The 25999-nt window shown below is 39.5% G+C and overlaps 1 protein-coding gene across 1 annotated transcript; it reads right to left on the reverse strand.

The window, feature by feature from the left end:
• Positions 1–1082: 1082 nt before the first annotated feature.
• On the reverse strand, positions 1083–25064 carry HOOK1 (hook microtubule tethering protein 1). The gene is made up of 22 exons (XM_057370412.1): positions 24932–25064; positions 20713–20798; positions 19083–19155; positions 18737–18787; positions 17617–17749; positions 16828–16895; positions 15550–15612; positions 14869–14952; positions 12111–12277; positions 11383–11523; positions 10108–10309; positions 9233–9343; positions 8853–8940; positions 8712–8772; positions 8125–8265; positions 7470–7557; positions 7059–7093; positions 6455–6537; positions 5953–6053; positions 5530–5631; positions 4784–4852; positions 1083–4579 (listed from the first exon to the last, which is right to left on the reverse strand). Exons 1-22 carry the CDS (start codon positions 24980–24982, stop codon positions 4421–4423), a joined length of 2157 nt encoding a protein of 718 aa, XP_057226395.1. The 5' UTR covers positions 24983–25064; the 3' UTR covers positions 1083–4420.
• Positions 25065–25999: the final 935 nt, after the last annotated feature.

The raw sequence follows: 25999 nt of genomic DNA on the forward strand, positions 1-25999 counted from the left end.
ATGCTTTGCTCAGATTCCCATTTCCTCTCCCAAGCTAGAGCTCCATTCCAAAGCTTCTTCTCTAGGCCTCTGCTGGAGTAGTTAAATTATAAAGAATGCATTTTGCAGGTTTCATGAATATTTTTGCCCCTTCCACCCAAACCATCTCCCACACATGACTGACCCCAGCTCCTCCTTTTCTTTGCCTTCAGGGTTCTAATCCTGCACTCCTCTTCCAGGGACACCCCTCACCTGAACACAAAACCTGCAGTGTTTGGCTCTTCAGGAGCTGCCAGGAAAGCTGCAGGAAAAAAGGGTCAGGGCTGAACACATCCTGCAGCTCGGCTCAGGATTCCTGCACAGCTGAGCACCTCTTCCCTTCTCCCTCACACMCCTGCAGGTTTTGGTGTTCAGGTCTGAAACTGCTTTTAGGTCCAGCCTCAGAAAGCAAGAAAAAGTTACTCCATAATGGCTTCACGCTCTCTGGGACAGACCCTTCCACACTGAGGAATCAGCACAGCTCCTCATCCTCGAATCTTCACTCTGGAGGGCTGAAGGCTACCCAGTTCTTTCCCAACACCACTTCTGGGTTGGGGGTAGTGCCCAGGGAACAAAAGAGCTGACAATGAGACTGAGAATGGAGCACATWAATCMSMWRMRASRSRKGCYKGMSMKSKCMRGCMKKYSTTKYWKSKGATTWAAGTGATTTTSAGCTGTACCTGYCCTCTGTGCCTCTGAGGTGGGRCTGMAAACAGGCAGAGACCATCACCAACCTCAGCAGAATTAACMATTACTGAGGTCACTTCACAGCCAATCTGTAGTGGGGTTTAATTCTTTCACTTCACAAGGTCCCAGCTYTGAGCCCTCTGTTAGTGGGCTGAGGAGAGAAAAACAGCTCTGGGTGGGAGGAATGACCTGGAAACAGCAGAGGAAAGCAGCACAATTCATAYTGTGATGTAATATATTAATTACATCCATACCCTCATTATAATACATGTTTATCCTCAAACAGGACATTTTTGATGGTGTAAATGTACCCRACATGCAGATCCACTTTGTGCATTGCCCAGAAATACCATATAGGCTTTGAATAAAGACACCAAAGAATTAATTTTAAAAATCTTTATGTGAATATAAAAGAATTTTTCCCAAAGAAAAAAATAGAACCAAAAGTTTAAAAATTAGTGCAATTTTTCAAGTCCTATGCAACACAGTGTTTACATTTGTTTTRAACAGAAGATGTAGACACCGATACACTGAAAACCTTAACTCCAGTTTTAGGGAAGGGGAAAAAGAAACAAATAAGAAAATTACTGTACTAGACATTACCAACTCTTAAACAATTGTTTTAATTTTCTAATTTCTAAACTATTTATGGCTACCTAAATAGAACATCAGTATTGCTTATATTACTTATTTCCAAGTGTATATCATAGAAAATAGAATACCCATATATATATACTTTTTCAATGAACAAAAAAATCAGGTGAAAATTTATTTTCAGTGAATGTTTCTTAATCCACTATAATAAGGTTGTTGCAAAAGAATCTTCTCAAAACTGCTGCCTGACCCATCTTGAGTAAAAGAACCCACTAGTCCATATTTTGTATTATTGCTATAAAACAGTTCTCTCCATAGTAATTAATCTCATATAAAAAATAATTAACAAATGATATGTCAATCAGAACATATTTTTTTGTTTCTTTGGATCTACATTACCCGTTTTACTGGAAGCTGGCTAAATTACTAATAATGCTGTGTAACTTCAGCAATATTCAGTGATTTCACCTCCTATTTGAGTCTGCTCTTGACTGTGCTGATGGGATGGTACAAATTCATCCTGCAGGAGAGCCAAGGCCTCTCTGCTCCTGCTGCCTCAGCAGTGGTGCAGCAAAGGACATGGACAGACAAGAGCTCTGCTGCTGTGTTGGACACAGCTGTAACACAGCAGTGGCTTTAGCAGCTTTTTGGTTTGACAAGAATGAAGCAAACATTAAAATGATCCTGATCTAATGGTCCTTCCTGCACAGCCAGATGAGCTGAAGTGAATACACCACCATGGCTTATAATCCAGTATTTATTTCTACACATCAGTTCCTCGCTCACAGGACGGAACCCAGGTTTAACCAGTCATAGAACAGCTGCTTTTAAACAGGTTCTCAGTCCCAAAGAAACCCTCGAGTGACATTCACAGGCTTCACTCTTAACAGTTTGGAAAAGTTYCCAAATTAGCAACATTTCACCCAATACCTGAAAACCAGATTCATTTTAGCAACCCCAACATGATTACTGGGGACAATTGTGCCCTGAAAAAGGCTGATCCCTGCCTGTAGTTCAGGATTTAATTCTTCCATCACTAGTCARAAGACAAACTTCCAATTAAATGACAGGGAGGTTCTTGGTTATTTTTGGTCCCAGGGTCYGCAGTTTTGAGAAGTGTAAGTCAAAGACATTTGCTCCAAGTTTGTCACTATTCAGCACCTGACAGACTACTGACACAGCTCCACTACTGTGAGAAGTACAACGAACCAAGCCTACCAACTACATGAGTATTTGAAGGACATCCATGAAAGTTTCCATGCTGCAAAGAACGAGGGTTAAGAGACCCACTCAACACCATCAGAGACAGCTCCACGTTTCACTAGAACACACCAAGTACCAGACTTTAGGAATGGAAACATCTTGCTAAGAGTTCATCTCCTGCTCCACTGCTCACCACCACCTCCCACCCACACCACCAGCAGATTAAATAAGCAACTGTACCTTAAAAACACCAACTCCACTAACACCACTGCAGCAATAAAAGACCTCAAAACCCAAGAGGTAGTCCAAAGAAGCATAGAGTCCTGAAGAACATCACCACAAACAACTCTYCAACAGCCATTTGTCTGGCTCATGYCACACTCAGCACGAGACTGGCTTTTAAACAATACCTTTTGAAGGAGGAAATCTTGAATGTCTTAACAGACAGCACTGAAAAACAACCACCACAACTAAGAAGCAACCCTAAGTATCAAAAATCAATACTWGTCCTTTCTCTGGCATTACGTGCAATGCCCAAGTAAAAATTCAAGATGTTGGGGAAGGAAGAAATCAAAGGACAAGCAGAATAACAGACTGTCCAAATGTCACAATTCAAAACCTATAAGTTCTGTAAAGCTGAACCCTRTTCTCAAATCAAAGATGGCCTTAATGGTGAGACAGGTGTGTTTTCATTCTCACTTGTAGCTGAATTTTATATTCCATGCTGGTCTGGTACAGCACCCTGAAAACACTTAAATTAAGTGTATTCATTKTATTTTAAGGGCTGCTGCAATTTTGTTTAACTATGGGTATAATGAGCTTGTTCTAGACCAGACATTAACACGCTTCCTAAAAATACAATTCTAAACAGAAATAAGACATTTGGAAAATCAAGTCACAGGTTTTGTGAAAAACAGCACCTTCCTGCATACAGATTTGAGATATCAACCCTATTGCATCTTTTATCAGAGTTTATACACTTTTCTCCCTGCCACCAAACAATCTCTGCTRCCAGTAACTGCTTAAGCCACCTTTCATTTCTCTGCCTAGCACAGTCAGTTCAGAATAACTGAAGTGAAACTACATTTAAAAAAGAGGAAATCCAATTTCCATGCACAGGGTTGTATAAATAAGTTGAAATAAATGGGGGTCCTTCTCACCTAATCCCCTTTCTGCAAATAAATGCAGTGTACCAATATGCCAGACTTTGAAAATATAGCCCAGACTATTATAATAGCTTTTTTCTTACCCAGGAAAAGACAAGATTTTTGGCTTAAGTGAATTCAACATCTTAAAGACAGGTTTTCCCCATATGCACCAACTTAAGCTTTGCTTTTTTTTTTTTTAAACAAATCAAGTAATTCTGCTTCTCACAAAACAAATCCTGTCTTCTGTTATACAACAACTGGTACCGCATCTTTATTTTCTTTTTCTATAAATGCAAGTATTTTCTTGCTTTTAGAAGTGTATTTTCTAGTCTAAAAAAATTGTTTTTAAAAAGATGTTACCAGTCTTTTAAATTTCTTTTCAGAACAGTCCAGCAAAAATGCCCAATATTGCCAGTTTCCTGAAATATTTCTTTGCATAACATCTTCCCATTATAAAAGTCAACTTTCTAGCCCAAACCCATTTAAATAAAGTTTTAAATATATAGTGCCAAATTTCRTATTTACAATATAATCTGAAGGCAWATATAAATCTTTTAATTTGTGCTTGTACATGCTGCAGTTATTAAATCTACTTGGAAAACTACGTGCTACCTTCTGGCTGATCACCTCAATCCCTTCCTGACAGGTTCTGATGTTGTAATTTGCAGTCGCCCACCATCCTAACCTYCTCTTTCATCAAGCAGGTAAAGTGGAAGGTATAAAACATGTAAGGACACTTYAGCATGTGAGTTTTCCTCATGGCCTCGTGTTTAATCAGATGTTGCACCCGGTACTTTAACAGTGAGGTTCCTCCTGGTGTTGGTGACGTGACGTTGCTGTGCCAGGAAGGAGCGGCCGGGCCCGGCCCCGCAGCTSCCACTGCTGCCAACCAGCCTGGCTTCCATGCCCAGCTTCTGCAGAGTCAGGCTCTGCAAGAGAGTTAAATGACTTAAATAACACCAAAAATACAAGGAAAAATATTACCCATCTTGCTCATGCTTACTTAGTATGCACACGGAATTTTTTCCGCTTTATTTCTTATGAAATTTTAGATTGACTAAGATTTWACTGGCACGTTGTGCAAAACATGTTTTTCTGATTACTGATACACCAACAAGTGAATTTTAACTCACCTTGTTATACCATGCAGTTACAATCAGCTTTTCCTCATAGTCACGTAGTTTAGCAATTTTGTATTCATTCTGCAAGAAGACAAATCTCAGTTAAAACACTAATTTTATCTGCATAAACCTACTGCAGTCCACAGAGTGAAATAAACACAGGCAGCAGAAATGCTTCAATACACAAAATAACTACAAACCCTAGAAGTATAAACAAAGATACTTTCATAAAAGACTGAGAGATAAATATCAGCCTTCTTTAAGAAGAGGCTAAACCACACAAGTTGCAGTTAGAAACACAAATGGAATTTAGGAATATACTCTGAGGGTTTGTGTATGGGGAAATGCACAAGAGGTCTACTGTGTATCAGAAAATCTATAAATAATTTAGTGATTTTTCACCTGAAATGAATGTACCTCCAGTGACTGACTAATTGGAATTATATAACATACTTCCCTAGTACACATTACATAAAAAATAAGGGAGGCCACAGCATTTCTACAGCCAGATCTATCAGCCTATTGAATCACGCTGAGGAGTTCTGTATTTGYTCAGGCAACTATTCCAACTAATCCAATCAATATTGTTGTGAAACTGAATGCATTTCCCCATTTTTTTAATATTTGGACTACTGTCAACAATCCTTTCAGAATTTCAGCCAAGCAGATTTTACTGAATCACTAGGAAAMAATATCTTGAATAGTATCAGAAACAGAGCATATCAGAAGTTACTGTTAAATATATGCAAAATTTTTACCTCTAGTGCTTCAATTTTTTTGTCTTTTTCCAATATCTGTTTTCTGAGCAACATAATTTCTGCTGATGCTGGATTTAGCTTGGGATCTAAGGTTTTTATCACCTAGACAAGGCAAAATAAKAGCATTACAAGTCAGGTTTGAAACTCAACAGTGCAGAGCACCTCATCTGCTCACAGGGAGAATGTGAAAACAGGGTGGGCACTGGTCAGGCTGTTCTGTTGTAAAACAGACAGTAAAGGGGACAAAGSAATCCTCAGTGCACCTCATGCTCAGCCTAAACCCCATTCTCTCAGACTGCAGCTGAACAATGTGAGTAAAAATGCAATACACAGATACTAATTTTAACTAGGACACACACTCAAATCAATCTGTTTAACAGCTTATGAGGGAGGAATGCATATGTTCAGAAACATGTCACTCACATTCCTTGCTTTTTCAAGGTACATTTTATATCTTTCTTCCATCGCTTTCATATCCTCATCCTTTTTTCGTAAAGCTGCTTCCAGCTCTCCAATCTTCTGGGCTGTTTACAGAAATCATCAACAAAGACATACAAAATAAAAACAGACATGGTACTTTCAGGGCTTCTGTGYTCTCTTGGTTTCACCACCCCGCAAACAGAGAACTATGTAGCAGCTAGGAGGTTTAAGTTTTTATTTTTGTTTCAGTTATCCCACTTGACCYGAAATCCCATTTTGCAGAGCACTGTTCAACAAAATTCATCCCCCACGATCCTCTCCCTGCCCACCACCATACACAAAACCCATCTACATTCCCCAGTTCAGATTTAAAGCTCATCTGTAGCAGAAAGCCTCAATCAGACAAGTACCCCATAGTCCAGTGGCTATGGGAATCATTTCAGAAGAAACTTAACATAGCCTTATTAAAAAAACAAAACAAAACCCCCTCCACAAAACAACTCACGGTTCTGAGTGTCATCAGGCTGCARTTCTGCAAGATCAGCCTCTTTCTTCTGTAACTCATCATGAACCTCGTTCAACTTCTCCCTATGGAATAAAAAGCTGGGCTAAGGATCGACCTCACAAATAATTCCAGGTTAAACTTTATGACAGAAGTATTAAAGCAATTATTTTAAACTCTGACAATTCTTCTGAGTTTGAATAGAAATATTAATATTATAAAAGTTGAGACTTCTGAATAGACCATCCTTTAGTTAAAACCAGAAAAATTAACTATTATGCCCCTCCAGCACCTTCTTAGCAAGAACCAAGTCTGATGAAAGGATCAGAAATATTTCAGAAGAGTGGAATACATTTTGAGTGTTGGTTTTAGCAGTCTATTGTAGAATCAGAACAGTTAAAGGTGGTGATGAAGAGACTATGAAGTGGTGCTGGCATTACAAGATCATCAGTCAGAGTAAACAAAACTAAAACTTCAATATTTAACTAATTTTATGCATAATTATCAAATCAATGGCTTAGAAAAGACATCCCTACCAAGATTTAAGCAGTTCCTGTTACTACATTTAGCATAAATTAACTATTGTGGATGTATGTGCCTTACTTACATGTGTGCTGCCAATTTCTGCTTCAGGTTGCTGGACTGTGAAAGGAGAGAGTTAAAATTCAGTTACATTTCAGTATTTCATAACCATGCAACATTCAAGGGCTCTTACAAATCAGCCAAGAATACTTTGCACAACTAAATAAGCCAAAGCAAATAAATCCACTGAATGATAAAATCAGAATTTTTTTTTAAGTAGAAGGTACAAGGGTTAAAGTTCAATAAAGGACGTGAGGGGAAGGAATCACACAAAACATGAGCTTTTCTACTGAACTGCAGTTCACGTGGGGTCATTTCTCAGATACACTGAAAAGTAAGACTCACATCTAAACAAAGGACTTGATGCTACACTGTAGGACTTTAAACAAAACAGGCAGTATGTCTTCAAGGCCAAGAAGTCTGAAGTTTCACTTACTCCTTCAGTCTTGCATCCCTGCTCCTGTAAAGTCTTTTGGAGATCTTCAATTTGCTGCTGTAATCCCCCAATACGCTCTTCATTGAGTCTTTTAGGAARAAAAGTCAGTTATTCCCATCTAAATAGTTCAGACAGACTTTTCTGCTTCATTAGTTTTTCAGAGGGTCTACCCAGCACGACTTAAGTGACAAACTGATTTCAAATGCTTTTTGTTTGACTGGAACTTCAGCTGAAACATACACAGAGACCTCTATAGGAATTGTATTATAAAATGTTCAGCAATCATTGTAAGTTTTGAGAAAACCTAACTATCAAAAATTCTCATAGTCTAGTAAACTGCTTTAGCATTCATGGATAGAAAATTCATGGTCTAACAGTGTGATGTTCTAGAAATAGAGCTCACATCCTTTCTTGGTCTACCAAGAATCTCTCACAACTAAGAGTGTCCTGTAAGCAACATTTCCATCAAGGTGTGGTACACACATCTACCACATTTAGAATACTTTACTTCTCCTTTGCTTCATAATCCTTCATTTATGATGGCACTGGTGAAAGAAAAGGTTCCTATATAGTGCTAYACTACAAATGCAAGGCACAGGTCACCTTGTAACTCCAGAGAACACTTTTTATTGTAAGATGTAGCTTCACCCATCACCTTTTCTCCGTTTGCAGCTCATTCACTGTCCTATGCTTCTGCTCCARCTGTTCCTGGAGCTCTGCAATCCGTTCATTTTCTGATCCTTCCTGTTTCAGTAGGAGCATCTTATTTTCATGCTGCAGCCTAATAAACATTTCTCTGAAAGAAAAATAAAAACAAAGTCACTGTTAATTAAGAAGGAGGTGACTAAGAGGAAGAAGTAACAGTCCTGTTCACTCCCCCAACCTTAAATTGGCAAGTTCTGCTTAATAATATAATTGGGATTAAAATTCCATTTTTTATTAAAAGGTAACTTAAAATATATTGTGATGTTTGAAAACTGTAAGAGAGATGAGCAGTTTTAAACTGCCACTCCAAACCAGATTTATATGTAGCAAGCTGATACGATTTTAAGAAAGAAAGCAATGTCATTTTAGTATGGGTAATAATTATTAACAGCTACATGGGGGTYTGAACAAGCATCATTGGGGCCAGGTAAGGAGTGGGATATAGAATCACATTGATGAAAATACTGAACTTTGAAAGAGGCATTGTCATGCCCCACCTATGAACACCCTAAGACAATCTCAACCTTTGGGTCTCACCTATATTCCACGGGCAGAATTTCAGCAGCAAGATTCTCATGGCTTCTAAAACGAGATTCACCTGAAATCATATGAGGAGTTACATTTAACACATTTAAACCTCTAATCCAAGGAAAAGAGCCTCTGAAGATAAAGCAATACCTGTTTGACTCAGGTGGTCCTGCTGCATCTGTGCACAGCGAAGCTCCTCATTTGTCTCCTTTAATGCATCACACTGCACTATCAGCCTCTAACAAGATAGATTTGAGTGGAATTAGGTCAGGCTGCACCACTTCAAGACCAAATAACATTAATCAGAAATAATAATGACACATGCACAGTTTAGACTGGTCTTGATAATCTTGGAGACCTTTTTCAACCATGATGATTTGATGATTACATATTATGTTTTACATGTCTATGCATACACACAGGGCACTAAGGTTCATTTTTATGGTGGCATTGCTTCCAGGAAGTTCTCCTCAAGCATTTTATTTGAGAGATTTATTAGGTGCTCAAATAAACTCTTAAAAGGGATTTACCTCTTTTTCTTTCATTAAAGCTTCATGTTTTTCTTCRAGTCGCTTCATTTCAAACGCCAGCTTATCAGCTCTTTTGGATTCTTCAGACAGTTTGTTATGAAGCTCCTGGACCTTTTCACAAAAACAGGATTTAGCACAGGAATGTTGCAAGATGCTACTTCTAAAAGCTATACTAAAACACTCTCTCCTGCCCAATTCAGTCAAAATAAAACAGTTGGTCTCTCAAGTTTACAGAAGGGGATATAGGATGAGAGCCTATATGTTTTGGGGGGATGAGGTTTGCTGGTTTTTTTATTTAACTCTCTCAATTACTACAAAAATTAAACTTCCAATTTCCATGAAGAAAGAATATAAGAACATAAGCATGCAGTGAAAGGACAGGGGGAACGGGTTCACATGGAAAAAGAACAGGTTTGGATTAGGTACTAGCAGAAGATTCTTTACTGTGAGGGTGGTGAGGCCTGGCACAGGTGGCTCTGGGAAATTGTGGATGTCCCACCCCAGGAAATGTTCAAGGWCAGGCTGGATGGGGCTTGGAGCAATGTGGGATAGTAGAAGCTGTCCCTGTCCATGGCAGTGGAACAAGTTCATCTTCAAGGTCTCCTTCCAACCCAAACCATTCTATGATTCCATACAAGTGATCTCAGGAACACAAATCACCCCAGTCAGAGTAGAAAAGCCTGCAGATTATGGACTCTCACATCAGCTGAGAGGGCAACTACAGTCAAGCCTGCAGGTTTAACAAACAGGGAAAAACCCACAAGGGAATGGCAGGGTATGAAGGGGTTTTAACAAACAAGAAATTCTAAAGGGGCAATGCAGGATTGTTAAGCTGTTAAGGGAAAAATGAACATTTCAAACAAATGCAGCATTACCTGTCTCTTGTAGGTCTCCAGCTGGGCTCGTGCTGCGTTTGCTTTCTTGAGCTCCTCCTCCAGRCTGACTGTGTTGTGCATGTACATCATGTTGGTCTCCTGCAGGGACTTGACCTGCCTGCGGAAATCGTTCAGATCCTGCAGCTTCTTCCGRTACACTTCAACTGTTGACTCCAGCTTGCTTGCCTTGTCTGCAGTGGCCCTTAAGGTATAAACAGCAATGAGAAGGAAAAATTACAAAAGTCAAACTCTGCTGACACATTATCTTCCAAGAGAGATGCAACATGCTTAGCAGCAGTTACATCTCACTGCTTTATTTTTAAATGCATAATCGAYACAAACTTGCTTATGAAAAGTGAAATCAGCCAGGCTTCAAGAAATACAAGCAAAGGTTAGGGGGGCAAATATCCCTGAGAAATTCTATGGCACCACAACATCCTGTGCTAGGCAGTCATCTCCAAGAACTGGTACCTGGTATGCTCTTATTGCAGGATTATACAGAATTAGAACATAAGTGCTCTATGAAAATGATCATTGGCAGATATAACCAAGAACTGTCAGCTGATCATTAAYGAAAATCTACATGGTAAGAAAATATTGGAATCATAAATTTAAAATTTATTTTAATATCTGTGTTTATTATCTGCATTCATATCYCACCAGAAGCTGGTACAAGAAAATAATGGAAAAAATCTATAGCTAAGATTTGTTTCAGRTGTTATTTAAGAATCACTAAGTCAAACACCTGAAACCACTTTTCTTTCCATGTTTTATTCATATAATTTTATGAAKAGCAGATCTGCTTTCACAATACAATTTATTTTGGCTATTTCTTGGGTGGTCTGGTGTTTAATACAGTTTACACAAGCTGAAATATTACATTAAATTCTTCTGAAGATTACTGTGTATTTCATCTTCATTTTGTTAATGATCTCCCTGACCTAAATCTGGCCTAGAATGCTGACACCAAAAGTTAGGTTAAAATTCTAGTTGTATAAAAGCTTTTCTACATCAGAACTTAAACTCTTTGTCCCACATGAAGAAGTTTAAGTTCTGCAGTCATTAATTCTGCTTCACAGAYAAATTCCATGTGTTATTCTTGTCAAACAATGGAGCCTTTCCATGAAACCCTGCACTTCACCTCTGCTTTGCCAAAGATCTCATGCAGGTAAGACCTGCAGAGGTAACACCTCAAAAAAAAATCTTATTAAACACATTAGGATTTAATGGCTAAATCCAAGGATTTGTATGTGTGAAGCTCTCCCTGCTACATACCTAAGAATGTCATTTTCATCTTTCAAGGCTCTTGATTCTTCTGCCAGTGAGGTCAGTTCATTGTTTCTATGCTGCAGCTCAATCAATTGCTTTTCTAGATCTTCACAATGGACACGGTAATCATCTTTTGCAGCTTCAAGCCTACCAGACCAAAACCAGGAACCTCTGTTAGGAACTCATCATTATTGCACAGTTTCATTTAGTACCAGAAGTACTAAACATAAATAAGATAAAAGGAAAACTACTGATTTGAGTAACTGGAAAAATGTTACTGTAAACATGGAACATTTTGTTGTCTACCTGTTAAACCACAATGGATTGTACATTGTGAATTTACAACATCAGTAACAAAGAGTCATATGAAAAGTGATTTTGTTTCCCCATGTGGCCCACAGAAAGACTACTGTGAAATAAATCAGTTCCATAGAAAGACATGGTGGTGTTGGGGAGTTTAGGGTTTGATTTGTTTACACACAGCATCCTTTTCTGGCCTTCCATCACCTCTTTTGAAATACTAGAGGGCTATGCCAATCACAAATTCACACTTTTTACAAAAAGTAAGATTCTTTTTCTTTCTGAATATAGGGCCCATCTTTAAAATATGTTTATACAGCACTAGAAAGCTTTTAATGCAAAAGAAATKGAGATGGAAAATCCCCAAAGAGTAACAAAAATTCTCAGAGTGTATCAGTATAAATCAGAGTATTTTGGGGGGAATAATTTCATACCTGAAGTTTTCTTCTTGCAATTGTTCCAGCTGCAACTGTGCACTAAAATAYTTCTTTGCAACCACAGTATTTGGATCGTCAAGAGAATCATCTATTTGCTCTAGTCTGTCATTCATAATCTCATTTTCTGACATCAAGCTGTTTTTCTCATCCTGRAGGGCAGCCACCTAGTACAGATAAAACAACATGAACACTGTAAGACCTGTCCAAAGAACTGAAGCAAGACAACAGTACATCACCAAATTAGTTTATGAAAAAGGTTGAGCACTCAGAAGTTTTAGAATGTAGTTTACAGAGCACACTTGAGCATACAGATGCTTTTAGTGTATGACAGTTATGAAGCACTAAAGGAGAAATCCCTCTAAATAAAAAAGACAAATTTCTGTAACTGAAACCACGGTAAAAAAAGGCAGACAAAGTGATATGGAGAGAAACCGCTACTTCCATTAAAAACACCACGGACGCCATAGTACAAAAAAAACCTGAGTATTGGTGCAAGAAGTGTCCATCTTGCTTGTACTTGACAACCAGAAGCAGGATGGCATGGGCAGCACCCCCCAGCCCGTGCTCAGCAGGGAATGGCTGCGAGAAGCGGGGTTGGGATGGGGCTGAAGCGCAGAGCAGGGACAGCCTGGCAGCTGCGGGGGCAGCATGCAACCCTGGCAGCACCACGGCTACCGAGGGGCACAGCTAAGCACATGGGGCTACAACACTGCACTCAACAGGAGCCAGCTCAACAGCCAGAAAGATTAAGAGGATAGAACCTTTAGAGTTTTTCTAGTGAAAGCTGGTGTGTTAATTTTAACGTCCTGTCGAACATAAGAGCACGTAGCATGTGTTAGTCAACTGGCATTTAAACAGGGACAATACGCTTTTTGGGTTATGTTTTCCTGAATCATAAAGTAAACCTACCTTTCTTATACTCTTGGAAAATATCAAGGAAGACTGAGACCTTACAAGTGAATTTATTAAGAGTTAGTGTAAATGAGAAGCGTCAAGTCAATATTATGACTTCAAATAAATAAAATTAAAAAAAGACATATCATGATGACATTATTAAACAGATATAATCTACAGTATGCAATATTAAGAAACAATTTGTGATAGTAAAAATCTGTCAGTCAAACAGATGTAAAAGACAAACAGTAATTAATCTACCACTTAATTCAGTGCTGCYTTTCTATGTTTACTCCTTGTTATGTACCAAATGTCATTTACTATTTACATGCACACAAACACCTGTGAGTAGAGAGCATATCTGAGCTTTGCTCAGCAGAATGCTTCCTGTTCAAGGGTCAGCCACTCCTAAAACATGCACAGCATTCAGACTTCCTGAATAGTGCTAAAACATCACCTATCTCAGACTCTAAAACCCTAAAAAAATCAAACTATGCCACAACTCAGAGCAAGTTTTACGTGTTTTCTCAGTTCCTTTCTGGTGGCCTTGTCTTTTTCACTATTTCAACATAGCAGAAGTGGTGTCTAAGTTTAACACAAATCATGAAGAGATATTTTAAAAACACATCACAGCATTACAGAGCTGTGGTATCATTAACTCATCCATTTATACTGGGCAGTACCTATTCCTTGAACACCTTTCACCTGTCCTTTGCCATGTTATGGCTTTGCATCATCTATGATTAATTAATAGAGAATTCTGGAAGAAAAGCCATGGAAAACAGGAGAACACCTGGGACTTCTGCAGATTCTTCTCACAAGCATTTTTAGATCTCTGCTTTCACTAGGAAGCCTTACTACTGCCTCAAGAAAAAAAGAAAATTAAATATCAATTCAATAATAGCAATAGCTTCCTGGGCATGGCAAGTAGCTCTGAGCTACTTTAGAYACAAGTATTCTATTTTTTCAGTTGTCATTGTCAGTAAGAAACTTAAAASTGGCCTCTGCTTTTGTGGGTGTGCATTTCCAGAGGCTCATACAGCCAGYACAGCCCTCTGGCTCCTACAAGAAGATGCCACCCAAATTTTCTCTTTGTACAGAGCCAAATCTGACATGAATTGCCTTCCCAGATAAAACTCCTGTAATTCTCAGATTATAATGCCATAAGTAAGGGGCTACCAAGTGTTTTTTTTTTTCTTTAAAATGTTGATTGAAATGCAAATTTCTCTTTATTGTTATGAAGTCCTCTCTACTTTTYCTCAAGAGTGACTTGATTAACTGCTACATCCACTAAGAACAAAAATAGGCCTCTTATTAGTGCTGTTTGAAAATGTCAGCAAGGATCTATGCATTATCATTATTTTTATCCTGAAATATCCTCCATGTTGCAATTGTGCATAAGGAAAAGTTAGCAAGTTTTAGATATATTTCATTTTTTTTTGTCATTCATCAACTCCTATTGAAACAGCATAATTTTCCTGTGATTAAGTCTAATTACTGATTATTACATGAACTGGATGTTTTGGACACAGTACAAAAGACTAGAGGACTAAAAACTAAAAGGGCAACTTTAAAACCATGATAACATTGTGTTAACACTACCTGCCACTAAGGGTAAACATTAGCTAGGACAAAGAACCTTTGAGATAAGCTGGCACAGGACCTCAGTTYACACTTCCATCAGGAAACTCTTTCCAATAATTGTGTTTTGAAGTACAGAATGATTGCTTTCTCCTCACAAAAAGTTAAGAATTCTTACAAAAATTCAAACAATTCAAAATTTGCTTTGCCCTTCAGAATTCTTCATCTTTAGAGCAGCACCACTACATATTAAAGAAATAAGAAACTGGCTGTTTCTTACCTGCATATCCAGCTCTTGACATCTTTGTGCCAACTCCTCTTTTTCTGCTATTGCTTCCTGAAGGTCTTCCAAGGCTTTTTTAAGCTTTCAGAAAATAAGGCAGTCAATCACTGTGGCCCATATCCAAAATACTCAGYTCTAGCTTCTAAAATGCCTCGATTGCTCACACCAATTGTGTAAGTTGGCTATTAGGTGCACACATTGACACCCAAACCTACATATATTCTGCTGGATCAGGATCCCTGCTCATTTCCCTTCCCTTCTAAATGACTRCCACATGTAAAAAGTAAATTATTGRAACACAACAACTTAGGCTAAAGGCATAACAAAACAAAATACAGGAACATTTGTGCTGGCACCATTTCCAAATCTCTTTAAAGATCAGTTCACCATAGGTGCAACACCTTGTAGTGTTCAGGTTATCAGGATTTTTCACAATCCCTTAAAAGCAACCTGAAATACTCAGCCTGACAACATTCCTGCAATGTAAGTTTGCACTGATCATTTACCCCATGTGGGAAGATGACACAGGAGTCACTGTGGGGCTTTTAAAGAAACTATAGAATAACACTTTTCAGTTAATTAACACTGAAARCCAGCATTATTTTATTTAAGGRATGGCAAGATACCAASTTATTGTTCAGGCTTGATCTACAACAGCAACACAGACCAAGCAGTTACCTGTTGTTCCACTTCACTTGATGCATCACATGGGGAGGGACTCGTTATTTCCTTGCTCATGAGCTACAGAAGGAGAAAACAGGAAAAAGGTTAAATTAGAGGTTACATATCTACAAATTCACTGTGAATACCAACTCTATTTTCCATTCTGTTATTGCACCCTTCAATATACCAAAACAGATTAATACCATCTTCCTCCTCCTCATCTCATGGCTGGTAAAGGATTTAAATAAATCTACAGTAACATGATTTTTCAACTCCCTCCTCTCAATATGAATTAAGCCTGCAGTAACATTGTATTGGATAAATGTGGGATGTGTTGAAGTTATTGCCACTCCAATTCAAAATGAAATGAACCAGTGGACAAGATTTCACTCAATTAATTTAGCAGTTATCACACTTCTTTGTGTCCCATTAATTGCCACTAAGCAAGCAACGAGAACGTTACTTCTCCAACACAAAGATGTACAATGTGTATTTACCAACAATTAAAGGGCTTTACTCCTCACTCAAGCATTACTGTATAATTTATAGACCTTCCTCTAGAAAGTTTAATTAGTCAGAAGACAACAAACACGAGGTTTATGGATTTATTTCTACYAATAGGATACTTACAGCTTTAAAGACTATACAGCCAATTTACATCTAAGTTCTAAARCTTATTACCAACTCCACTGTTACCTTGATGAGGGTGCAATTACACACCACSTTTTCTTCAAAGTCAATATTTAGTTTTTGGCTCTCTCCACACTCTGCTTCACAGTGCTGAAGCACACAAATGTGAGTGAGAGAAGAGCTAAGCTGTGAGCTGGGATCACTAAGACGATCCAACCAAGAACAAATAAAGACAGGAGGAGGAGCCCACCACGACAAAAATAGAAGAGATGCAGCAGCAAGCTTGTAAGTCAGAGGGTGGAATGGTCTGTCAGAACAATGCAGCCTCACAAAAACAATCAGCTAACTCTGGGACCAAGACTACAGCACTGGGACAGAAATTTCAGAATCTGACTCCACTATGATCAGTGGTTGGCAACTGTATACATTTCTTGTTGGAACAAAAAATCTTTAGCATTTGTTGTATGTTTGGGCACCATGAATACAAAATGAAAACTATTTGGCTGGGGTCTAGGCTCTCTTGGTCCTGAACCTCCCAAATAATTTGGGAAAGTACTTAACACTCTTCCCTGACCTTTGCTTGGATGGAAGAATTCACAAAGATCAACAAACAAATATTTGGACTTCCCAACTGCCAGCATCAGGCTAKGAACTGTTACTTACCTCTTGAATGGCTGTCATGACAACATGCTGAACAGACTCCTCAAGGGTCATGATATTCTGTATGTGTTCTGTGAGAAAGAATTTGTAGTGACTCATGACAATTTTATCTCAATGGTTTAAGCAATATGCTGAACTGTTTGCTGAAAGATCCAGAAGAAACTTTCATCCATAAAGCTTCTTCAAAACAAGTAGTGTTTTTTTTTTTATATAGAGAAATACCATTAGCCAATATCATTATTATCCAGTAATATGGCAGATAATTACAAAAGTTTATAAACTCTTAACTGGACAAATTTATATCTAAGGAGAGATGCCATCAGACCATAGAGGATTATGCTCTCTGATAAGGGGAGAGGATTATTTTTTCTCCTGGTAAGGGGAAAGAAAATAATCAATTCAATCTTGAGCTTCTGCAATTCAATCAATTCAATCAATCAATTCAATCTTGAGCTCTGCAGGCAGAGAAAAGGCAGTTTCTAATTTAAGCACTTACTTTAGTTTTGCTAGATTTGCATTTGAATAGTAAGTCTTGGTACATATTTTAACAATATGAATAAACCACACASACTTCAGACTATAGTTTTAAACCAACTCTGAACAAAGTTTTGAGGTTTATTCACAGGCATTTCCCATAGAATTTCTGCTTTTAAGATAACTCCAGTTTCATAATAGGCCTTCAGCATATTAACAATGTTGATGGATAAGAAAGGGAAGTTTCTACATATTTTCCACCTTAACAATCACCTGAGGCAGTCTGCTGTTTGTTGGGCAGGTTAAAGTTGTGCCTACCTTGTTTCCTCTCACAGTTGACTGCACAACCCAGAATGAGCTGCAGAAGCCTGCCCAGCTCAGTGGGATCTGAGTTCTCAGATATTTGGGTCAAGTCTGGAATGAGCTCTTCTGCAATCTGCTGACCCAGGAACTGAAAAAAAAAAAAAATTAAAAATTAAGAGAAAAAGTAGACTCCCACTTTTGTACAACATGAAAATCTGGTATCATGTAGGAAATCTGAACTCAATGAGACAGTCAGAGAAAATGTCCTAGGAGTAAGTTTGTTACCAGGTTTAGTTAACTGAGCACTTGTACAAGAAAAAGYGACAACAGTAAAAGTTATTGGGACAGTTCTCAAATATAAGAGAACTGATCTGTTTTACCAACATAATTAAATAAGGAATTAATAATACTTGAGATGGACTAGCTTTCAAATCCCTCAAAAAGCTCCTCATATGCTCAAAGTTCTGCTTCTGGGTTTGCCAGAGATCCTCARACGTGGCAGCACATCAGGGCCTGGCACTTGGGACCACAACTCAGCCAGGTGAAACCAGGAAGCCACAACAAGATCTGGCAATCTACACCACACCTATCACATAACTGTAATCAAATCAACACATACAAAATTCAGCAATTTTTTATTTTTAAACTCAAAATATAGCAGCCTTTTATGGCTACTGTACTCATTCCTGCATGAGACAGAACAAACCAAGCATTACTGTGTCCAGGAGGATTCCTATCTGGGCTCCCAACTTCCAAGTGAGTATCATAAAACCTAGGCTGGGGTTGCTGAGTCTGTTCTGCTGTGTACAAAAGGATTAAAACTTCTCTAGACAAGAGCAAATATGARTGCACACACAAATGTCAGCAGGATTCTGCAGCTCAGTCCTTTCAACATTCACCTGGGCAGAGATGTGGTTTCCAGATCATACTCCAAGAGCCTTATCTAAAACACCCCTACTCAAATTAATTTTATATTCATTCAGACCTCACACTTAACAGTTAATTATAATACACTTTCTRCCTAAAAGGTCCTCAAAACAAATTATAGCTTTTTTTTTTCTACTCAGCAAAGTCAAGGAGAGCAATAATTTGTATTTAATGATGAGAACAACAACAAAAACTGCTTTTTCCATACCTCATGATAGTAGTCCATAATYCCTTGCAGTATCTTCTTCAAATTACTGGACTAGTTGTTGTACATGAAAGACAAGGTTACAATTCTATTAAAAAATATACTTTTTATTAAATCAATAATAATTTCTAATAAAATAGTTACAAGGCAGCTCTATGAGAGAGCAAGGGAAGAGAAATATCCCCATACAACACTGCTGGAAGGCACTTAAACTATCAACAGACAGTACAAACACATTTMATATATCCTTGAAAAGCTTGAGCTTAAATCTGCAGATTTTGGATTGCTAGATCTCAGGACAGCCACAACATCCAACCCMACAAACTTCACTATCTGCAGTTTTAAATACCTTTATTCTCCAGTTGTCACCAACATCTTCTTTAATGCGGTTGAGCCAAGATGCATCAAACCAAGCAACATCTCTGAAACCAAATGAAATGATTAATCAATAAGCACAGACTTCAAATAAATAAGACAGCAAATTCCCAGCATTAAATCATCTGATGTTGAACTACAGTGTCTAATGAGGCATGAATTCCTGRAGATTGCAAGGTAAACTTATGTCACAGGAAATTTCCATCCTGCTGGCTGCATTAAGGCACATTCCAGGGCTGGGAGAATTTCTGGGTATGTCTGAGCTAGGCACAAGGAACACAAGGATGTGAAAACCTTTGYCATGTTGAATTTTTATACCTAATAAAGTAACCTTAATAGGTAAAGAAACTTTTTTTTTCRACTAGGGCTGACATTATGTTTGGTTCCTATTCTTGTAAGCTGGACTAACTAACATTTACTACAATTTGTCAAAAGCACTTCATTAAGAAAACACTTTAAACTAGTGGCATTTTGTGTATTATGTATGTCTGTGGTTCCCCTGGGCAGAAGGGGATTCACTTTGCCAGCATAAACAGGGATGAATTGCTGAGGGAGGTCTTTACACACACTGAGCTGCCAAGCAGTACAATCACAGTATATWTAACAATATTTAACTTTGACAGTGCACTGTTTATTCACTGCTCTCAAAGCACGTAGTAAAGGACAATCATTATCCCCATTTGCACAAGAACCAACTTGGTGTTAAGAAGTTTGCCCAAAGCATCTAGCAACCTCATACCCCAAATAGATGGGAAGGAACCATCATCAAACCCTAAATCCATTTTTGCCATGTCCCAGGAGGAGGGTGAGCCCTGTCTTTAAAAGTGTATTTAAAACATTCACAAGCAGATGGGAGGCTTTGGGGTTTGGGGGTTTTTGGGGTGTTATGGTGGTTTTAAAGTAATTTCTTCATAATCAAAATTACAATTTGAACATGACATGGTAATGCAGATTTCTCTTATTATCTGAGCCAACAACAACAATAAAATTGCAGTGGTGACTTGTAGCATGACACTGACAAAAGAAGACTTATATTACAGTCATCTAAAGTAAATGCAAATCTGAAAGTCAGTGATCACTCAGAGTACCATTCTTCATCACATCAAGAGAACAGCTCATCAAAATAACCCTAACTATTAATTGCCATTGAAGTTTTACAATTCTTTCTTTGTTTCCACACAAATAGTAAGTTGTCATTTAAAACCCAGAAATTAAATCGAAAATAATTGAGCAATACCAGGAAGAAAAGAACATAMAGCCATGCTTTTGGAACATTTAGTTTCTCATTCCAAAGAGGAACCTACTGCCTGAAGCATGAACTAGTGCTGATGGGAAAAGTGAAAAAGATAATGTCATCCTTGTCCAATTATCCCCAAGTCTGAATTTAATACTGCAGTATTTGTTTATCTTCTTATCACCATTTCCATTATGTTATTATTCAACTATTATATCATCCCCAAAATAGCAATACAAAGGCATAGCCTATCTTCTACTACAAATTGTCCACTCTGAATTTCTGCCTACTTTAAAAGCAACCACYTCTGTCAAACACAAAAACCTCAAGAAATTAAATCCCTCTCCTTCCAGCTGAAGAATCAACTTACATTTGGTGAAGCACCTGAGCCATGGCAACCCCGTTRGTCAAGTCCTGGACATCTCCGCAGGGTGCAGCCGTATTGAACGTCTGCAGCTAAAACAGGGAAAAACACGAGGGTTTAGCTCAGTAGACAAGAAATTAGCTGCTTTTTTCCTTATCCCCTGTAAGGCACAAGCTTTTAGCAAGATGCCTTTCTACTTGAAATCCTTTTTGAACTATGCAGCCAACCCAATTATCTMAACACTTGTGACTGTTATGACTGGTAGCTTAAAAAGCTGGTACGAACACCCACACTTTGTTTCTTCATGTTAGGCCTTCTATTGTAAAGCAGATTATGGAATGATAACTTGGGAGACTAAAGTTATATTTATCCAGTTCTTGAATTATGTTGCAGTTGCTTGTTGTGGTTCTGGACATAACTACCTAAACATAAAATGGCATCAGAATCAGGCATGAAAGTTGAAGGGGGAAAAAAATTCCAGTCTTCTACTACAAGAATTTACTAACAGAAATAGGATGGGATTACCCCAATGTTAAAATGGTTCTCTGTTTTAGATATAGTGGATTTTTTTTAAAACAATCCCCAAGCTTATATCTAACATTTTGACAGACTTAGCTGTATATTTAGAATTGCAGTATTTTCAGAACTATTCTAGATGAGAGTCATTTCCACACACGTCAGTTCATCACAGTTACTGAGGAAAACACAAGCCTTCTTTACCACAATAAACAAAACACAAAGTTTATTATTAGTACTGTTAGAAGACAGAATTGAATGGGAGCAAGTACAGATCCTTACAAACTCTGCCCACTGCAGAAATAAGACTTCTTAAACTTACTATGTTTACAATGCCCAAAATTACCTGTCCATCTACAAGAGAGCTTTCCCAAACATCCTGTGCAACACAAGCTTCCACAGAACTCCTGGTGAACRACCTTGTGTTTGAGAAATGGAGTTACTTGGACCAGAGTGATGGAAAAGCAGTTTCCAGCTGTRAGAACCTGAGCCAGATTTTGTCCACTCTGTTTACAGAGTGACCATAATTCTGAACACTTGTTTGCTTCCACCAAAAACAGTTGAATCAAGCCACGAGAAAAATATGCAGAGCAAGGGTTTTTTTTTCTTTTGTTTTTTTAATTTAAAAAGTGCTTTTAAATCCTGTCTTTCAGGAAGTGAGAAGTCAGTAATCCCTCGTAGGTTACATAAAAGCTTAAGTGGAACACCACAACCCAAAGCTGCTATGCCTGACAGCACTGGTTTCTACTACTCCAGCAGCCTCACAACAAGCACAGGCATGCAAGTTTACATTTCAGGCTGAGCTTCCTAAAATCCAGAGTTTTATGGCACAATTCTGAGATATTGCCATTTGGATGCACCCCCTCATAAAGAAACGAAATTTCTAAGCACAGGTTCTACCCTTTCACCTGAACGTGTTAGAGAAGATAAATAAAGCCTTTGAAAACCTGACATGTAACACTGCTTTATGCACCATCTCCCAGAATAGAAACAGCTAATTAAAATTAAGTAAAAAGCAGGACTGACAGTCCAGGTTTCTCCATATATTTAAGTCATACAAGGACCTAGAAATAATGAGAGAGTAGAAGTAATAATGAGTTCTCCAAACCTCCCGCCAACCCAATAATTTCATCAAAAAAGATTTTTACTGTTCTTGTAAACCCAATAAAAGTGGCAGGCGTGGGGAGGAGGCTGGAAAAAGAATCCACAGACTTTAGGACTGTAGCAGTGCTCTATTCTCCTTCATTTATTTATAAATACAGCTCCAAGGATATGCTGCTACTCACACTGAAACCATTTTGTGAATTCCACCCCAAATGCACCCTGCCACTTGCTGCTACAGCAGAAGCTCTTCTCAGACACAGAGCYATTATGCTCACAATATATCCCTTAAAAGGTAATTTTGTACTTCTACCACCAAATACTTGGAGATGAAACACGAGTGTTCAGAGTGCCCAGGAGAAATCACCCCATCCACCTGGGGAAGGTGTGCCCTCAATTCCACCTGACAACGAGAGGCTGATTTCTCAATTTCACACCCAGATTACACACACTAGGGACAGAGGTTTTATAGAGCAGTCAAAGATATTTTAAAATAAACACTCCCATGCTGAAAACAAGAATATTAATAGCATMATTCAGCCACTAGACAGAATTAATATTACCAGGGTGCAGTGCCAAGCAGTGGTACATTTATAGTGGAAAAAGCTTCCAATTTMAGAYGTTGCCACACATCCAGTCCCTGGTTTGGAGGCTAAAGCAGTACAGCACTGACAAACATCCAATTAACTTTTCCTCTACACAGAGTGGAAAAACAACTAACTTAGAAATTTTTTTCTGCTGCAAACTTGATGGATGTGAGTTCAATCTTAGCAGGTATTACCTATGTCAATTTTTTGCAGACAATCATAAACATTACTCCTATAATTCAATTTAACCGCTTTATGCTTTTCCTACAAAATCCTCAAAACTTTAAATTCAATGACACCTGGGCTATAGATCCAATAGGTAACATTTTTATTTGAATTTTCTCTTTCTTCTCTGGACACAGCATGTTTTCTAATATTGCATTTGGCAAAATAAAAATAGAAAAATGCCAGATCTGGAAGCAGAACAAGGAGAATCATAAGCATCTGTTTGTTATATTAATGAGTAAACAAACTGAGAAACCATTAGAAACAGAGAGTTACAGAATSCTTTTCTCTCCAAACATAGAGCACTTCATTCCCCTCTCCCCACATCACTTTTTTCCCTATTATTCACACTGAAGTTCAAATTGTGAAAGGATGTTTCAAACACATCCAAGTGTTAACAGTCAGCTTCTAAATTGCAAACCAGGCCTGAGAAATAGTATGCTAAATCTAAAACCACACATCTGCTAAGTGTTGTATAGAAAACCTGAACAGAGGATTGGGTGTCCCTTTACACTGACACAATTGCTCAGGTTAAGGCCAGCTACGGTTTCATTAAGTTTCGTAATGTATTTACAGCTATGGACTGGGAGGATACCATAAACRAGGATTAGGCTGAAAATATTTTATGCAGGAATTGTAAAAAATAAAAGAATTCAGCGCTGCCGACAACATTTTGTGAAAAGAGTTTAGGAATGCAGTGATTTATTCTGCCAGGGAATCATGATGGAATTATTCTTACCTGGCTACTGAGAGGAAAAAACAAAGATAAAGAGCCCCCCCCCAAAAAAAAAAGAGAAAGATTAAATGACAAAAGATATCCAAATCGACAGAGTTAAGTGTAAGACTACCAGAATTCTAGAGACCAACAAAACCTTAGGAGAATACAATATCACTAAAAGGAAAATGGAGGGAGGAAGAGAAAGGAGGGAATTGTAAATCAGTAATTTACTCATCAACACTTCTGTACTGCCATGTAGAACTTAAGAACACCTACTCTGACTGCTGTTCCTGTTACTTTTGCCAGTTTCATTCCTGGATTTCTACAATGCTTCTATAACACTCCCTTCTCTCCATGATTTACACTTCACAGTGGCAGAACACCTGCTATTTCTAGAGAAATCCTTCATGCAGGTAATTGTGGCCTCCCCTGCCAGGATTTCATGTAGAAGTTCTATTTAGTAGAGCTCCCTGTCACCAAAATACTGAACCAGCAAGACCAGAATTACAGACAAGGTCAACAGAAGCCTGGAGAGAAAGGTAAAGAGGAAGCAAGAGTGATTATGAATTCAACAAACGTGTTTATACCCGATGACCTTAAAAGTCTTTTGCAACCTAAATAATTCTGCAGTCCCAAACAGGTGCCTCTGGCAYAAGGTAACAACACACCCAGGTGGGGCGTGCCTGACTAATAAACGCTTTAACCAGTCTGTATGAAATGCTCTGAGGTTTCTGCGCCTGTCAATTCAAATTAATTGCATTTATTTATTAATATTGTTTATTGCTGAGCAGTTTCCACACTGAAGCCACCGCCGGAGTGCCGCACTTGGGCCCACGGGATATTCCAACCACCACATCCACACCTCGAGGGTGCCGCGGGAACATTTTGCTGTGGGCAGCGTGTCCCAGGCAGCCCCATCCACCGCGGCCGCGCCTGTACCCGACCCACCCACAGCTCCTGCGTTCGCGGGCGGGGACGGAGGGAGGGGTGGACGGACGGATGGAGGGRAGGATGGAGGGAGAAGCCCCCCGMTGCCCTCGAGGGRCCCCAGAGGCGGCAGAACCCCTGCGCCACTCACCCAGAGGATGAGGCTGTCGCAGAGCAGCGGGTCCGCCGGTTTCGCCTCCATGGCGGCGGCGGCAACAGCGGCCGAGTCCCCCCGACCTCAGGCCGCCCCCGCTCCGGTGGCTCCGGCTCCGGCCCCGGCTCCGGCCCCGGCTCCGCTCCGCCCGCGCGTCCCTGCGGGGGCGGGGCCACAGCCAGCACCGACCACTCAGCGCCCGCTCTTATGCCCAGGGGCCAGGAGTGACAGCAGAACTGACCAATCAGAGCGGAGGAGGGGTGCACTCGAGCCAATCACAGCGAGACCCGTTGGAGGCGGGGGTTGCCCTCACGGCCGCGCCGCCTCCGTGAGGGGGCGAGTSGGGATCGTGTCACTCGGCCCGGGATGCGTCACCCTACCCGGGCTGACGCGGGGGCGAAGCGCGATCTGTCATCCTCCCGGAGTGAGCTCCTGGGCCAGGAGCGGCCCCCGAATGTCCCCCGCACCGCCCGGGAGGCGCCGCTCCGTCCCAACATGGCGGGTTGTGCCTCCTCACAGCCCGCCCCGGCTGTCAGCGCTGCCGCGGGCCGGGCACGGATGGGGCGGGAGGTCACGGGTGAAGAGCTGCTGGCGTGGTGTAGAATTAACTGGTTAAGGTGTAGGTAGGTCAGTGTATCTGTACCCGCCACAAACATGGCTCTCAGAGCAGGATACGGAATTACTTTAAAAATAGTTAATTTTTTAAACAATTAAATGAGGCGAATATACCAATATAATTATCTGGAGAGGYGAGGGACTGAAAGCGCTTAATCACGGGGGTGAGGAGTAACTGCTTTAATCCTTCTGGAGGTGTGAAAACGTGCCCTCTTCCAAAAGGATGGATTGAGAAGGGCTACGACAATTTCACCTATTCTTAATTTATACTGTCATTTCTTGTTCTCAGGCTCAGAGATTGCTGTTAGTACTACCCAAAGCGCAGCAGACTCTAGAGCTTTCACCTGCCCAAGAGGTGCGAGCTGTTCCTCCATGGCTYGCAGCCAGGCTCTGCATCCAGCCCTGCACTGCCTGCACAGCACATCAAACACCCCCCCTACATTCTTTTTA

The sequence above is a fragment of the Malurus melanocephalus genome, unplaced genomic scaffold (genome assembly GCF_030028575.1).
Source record: "Malurus melanocephalus ecotype Western Australia unplaced genomic scaffold, MMel_1.1 scaffold_125, whole genome shotgun sequence".
Taxonomy (NCBI): domain Eukaryota; kingdom Metazoa; phylum Chordata; class Aves; order Passeriformes; family Maluridae; genus Malurus; species Malurus melanocephalus.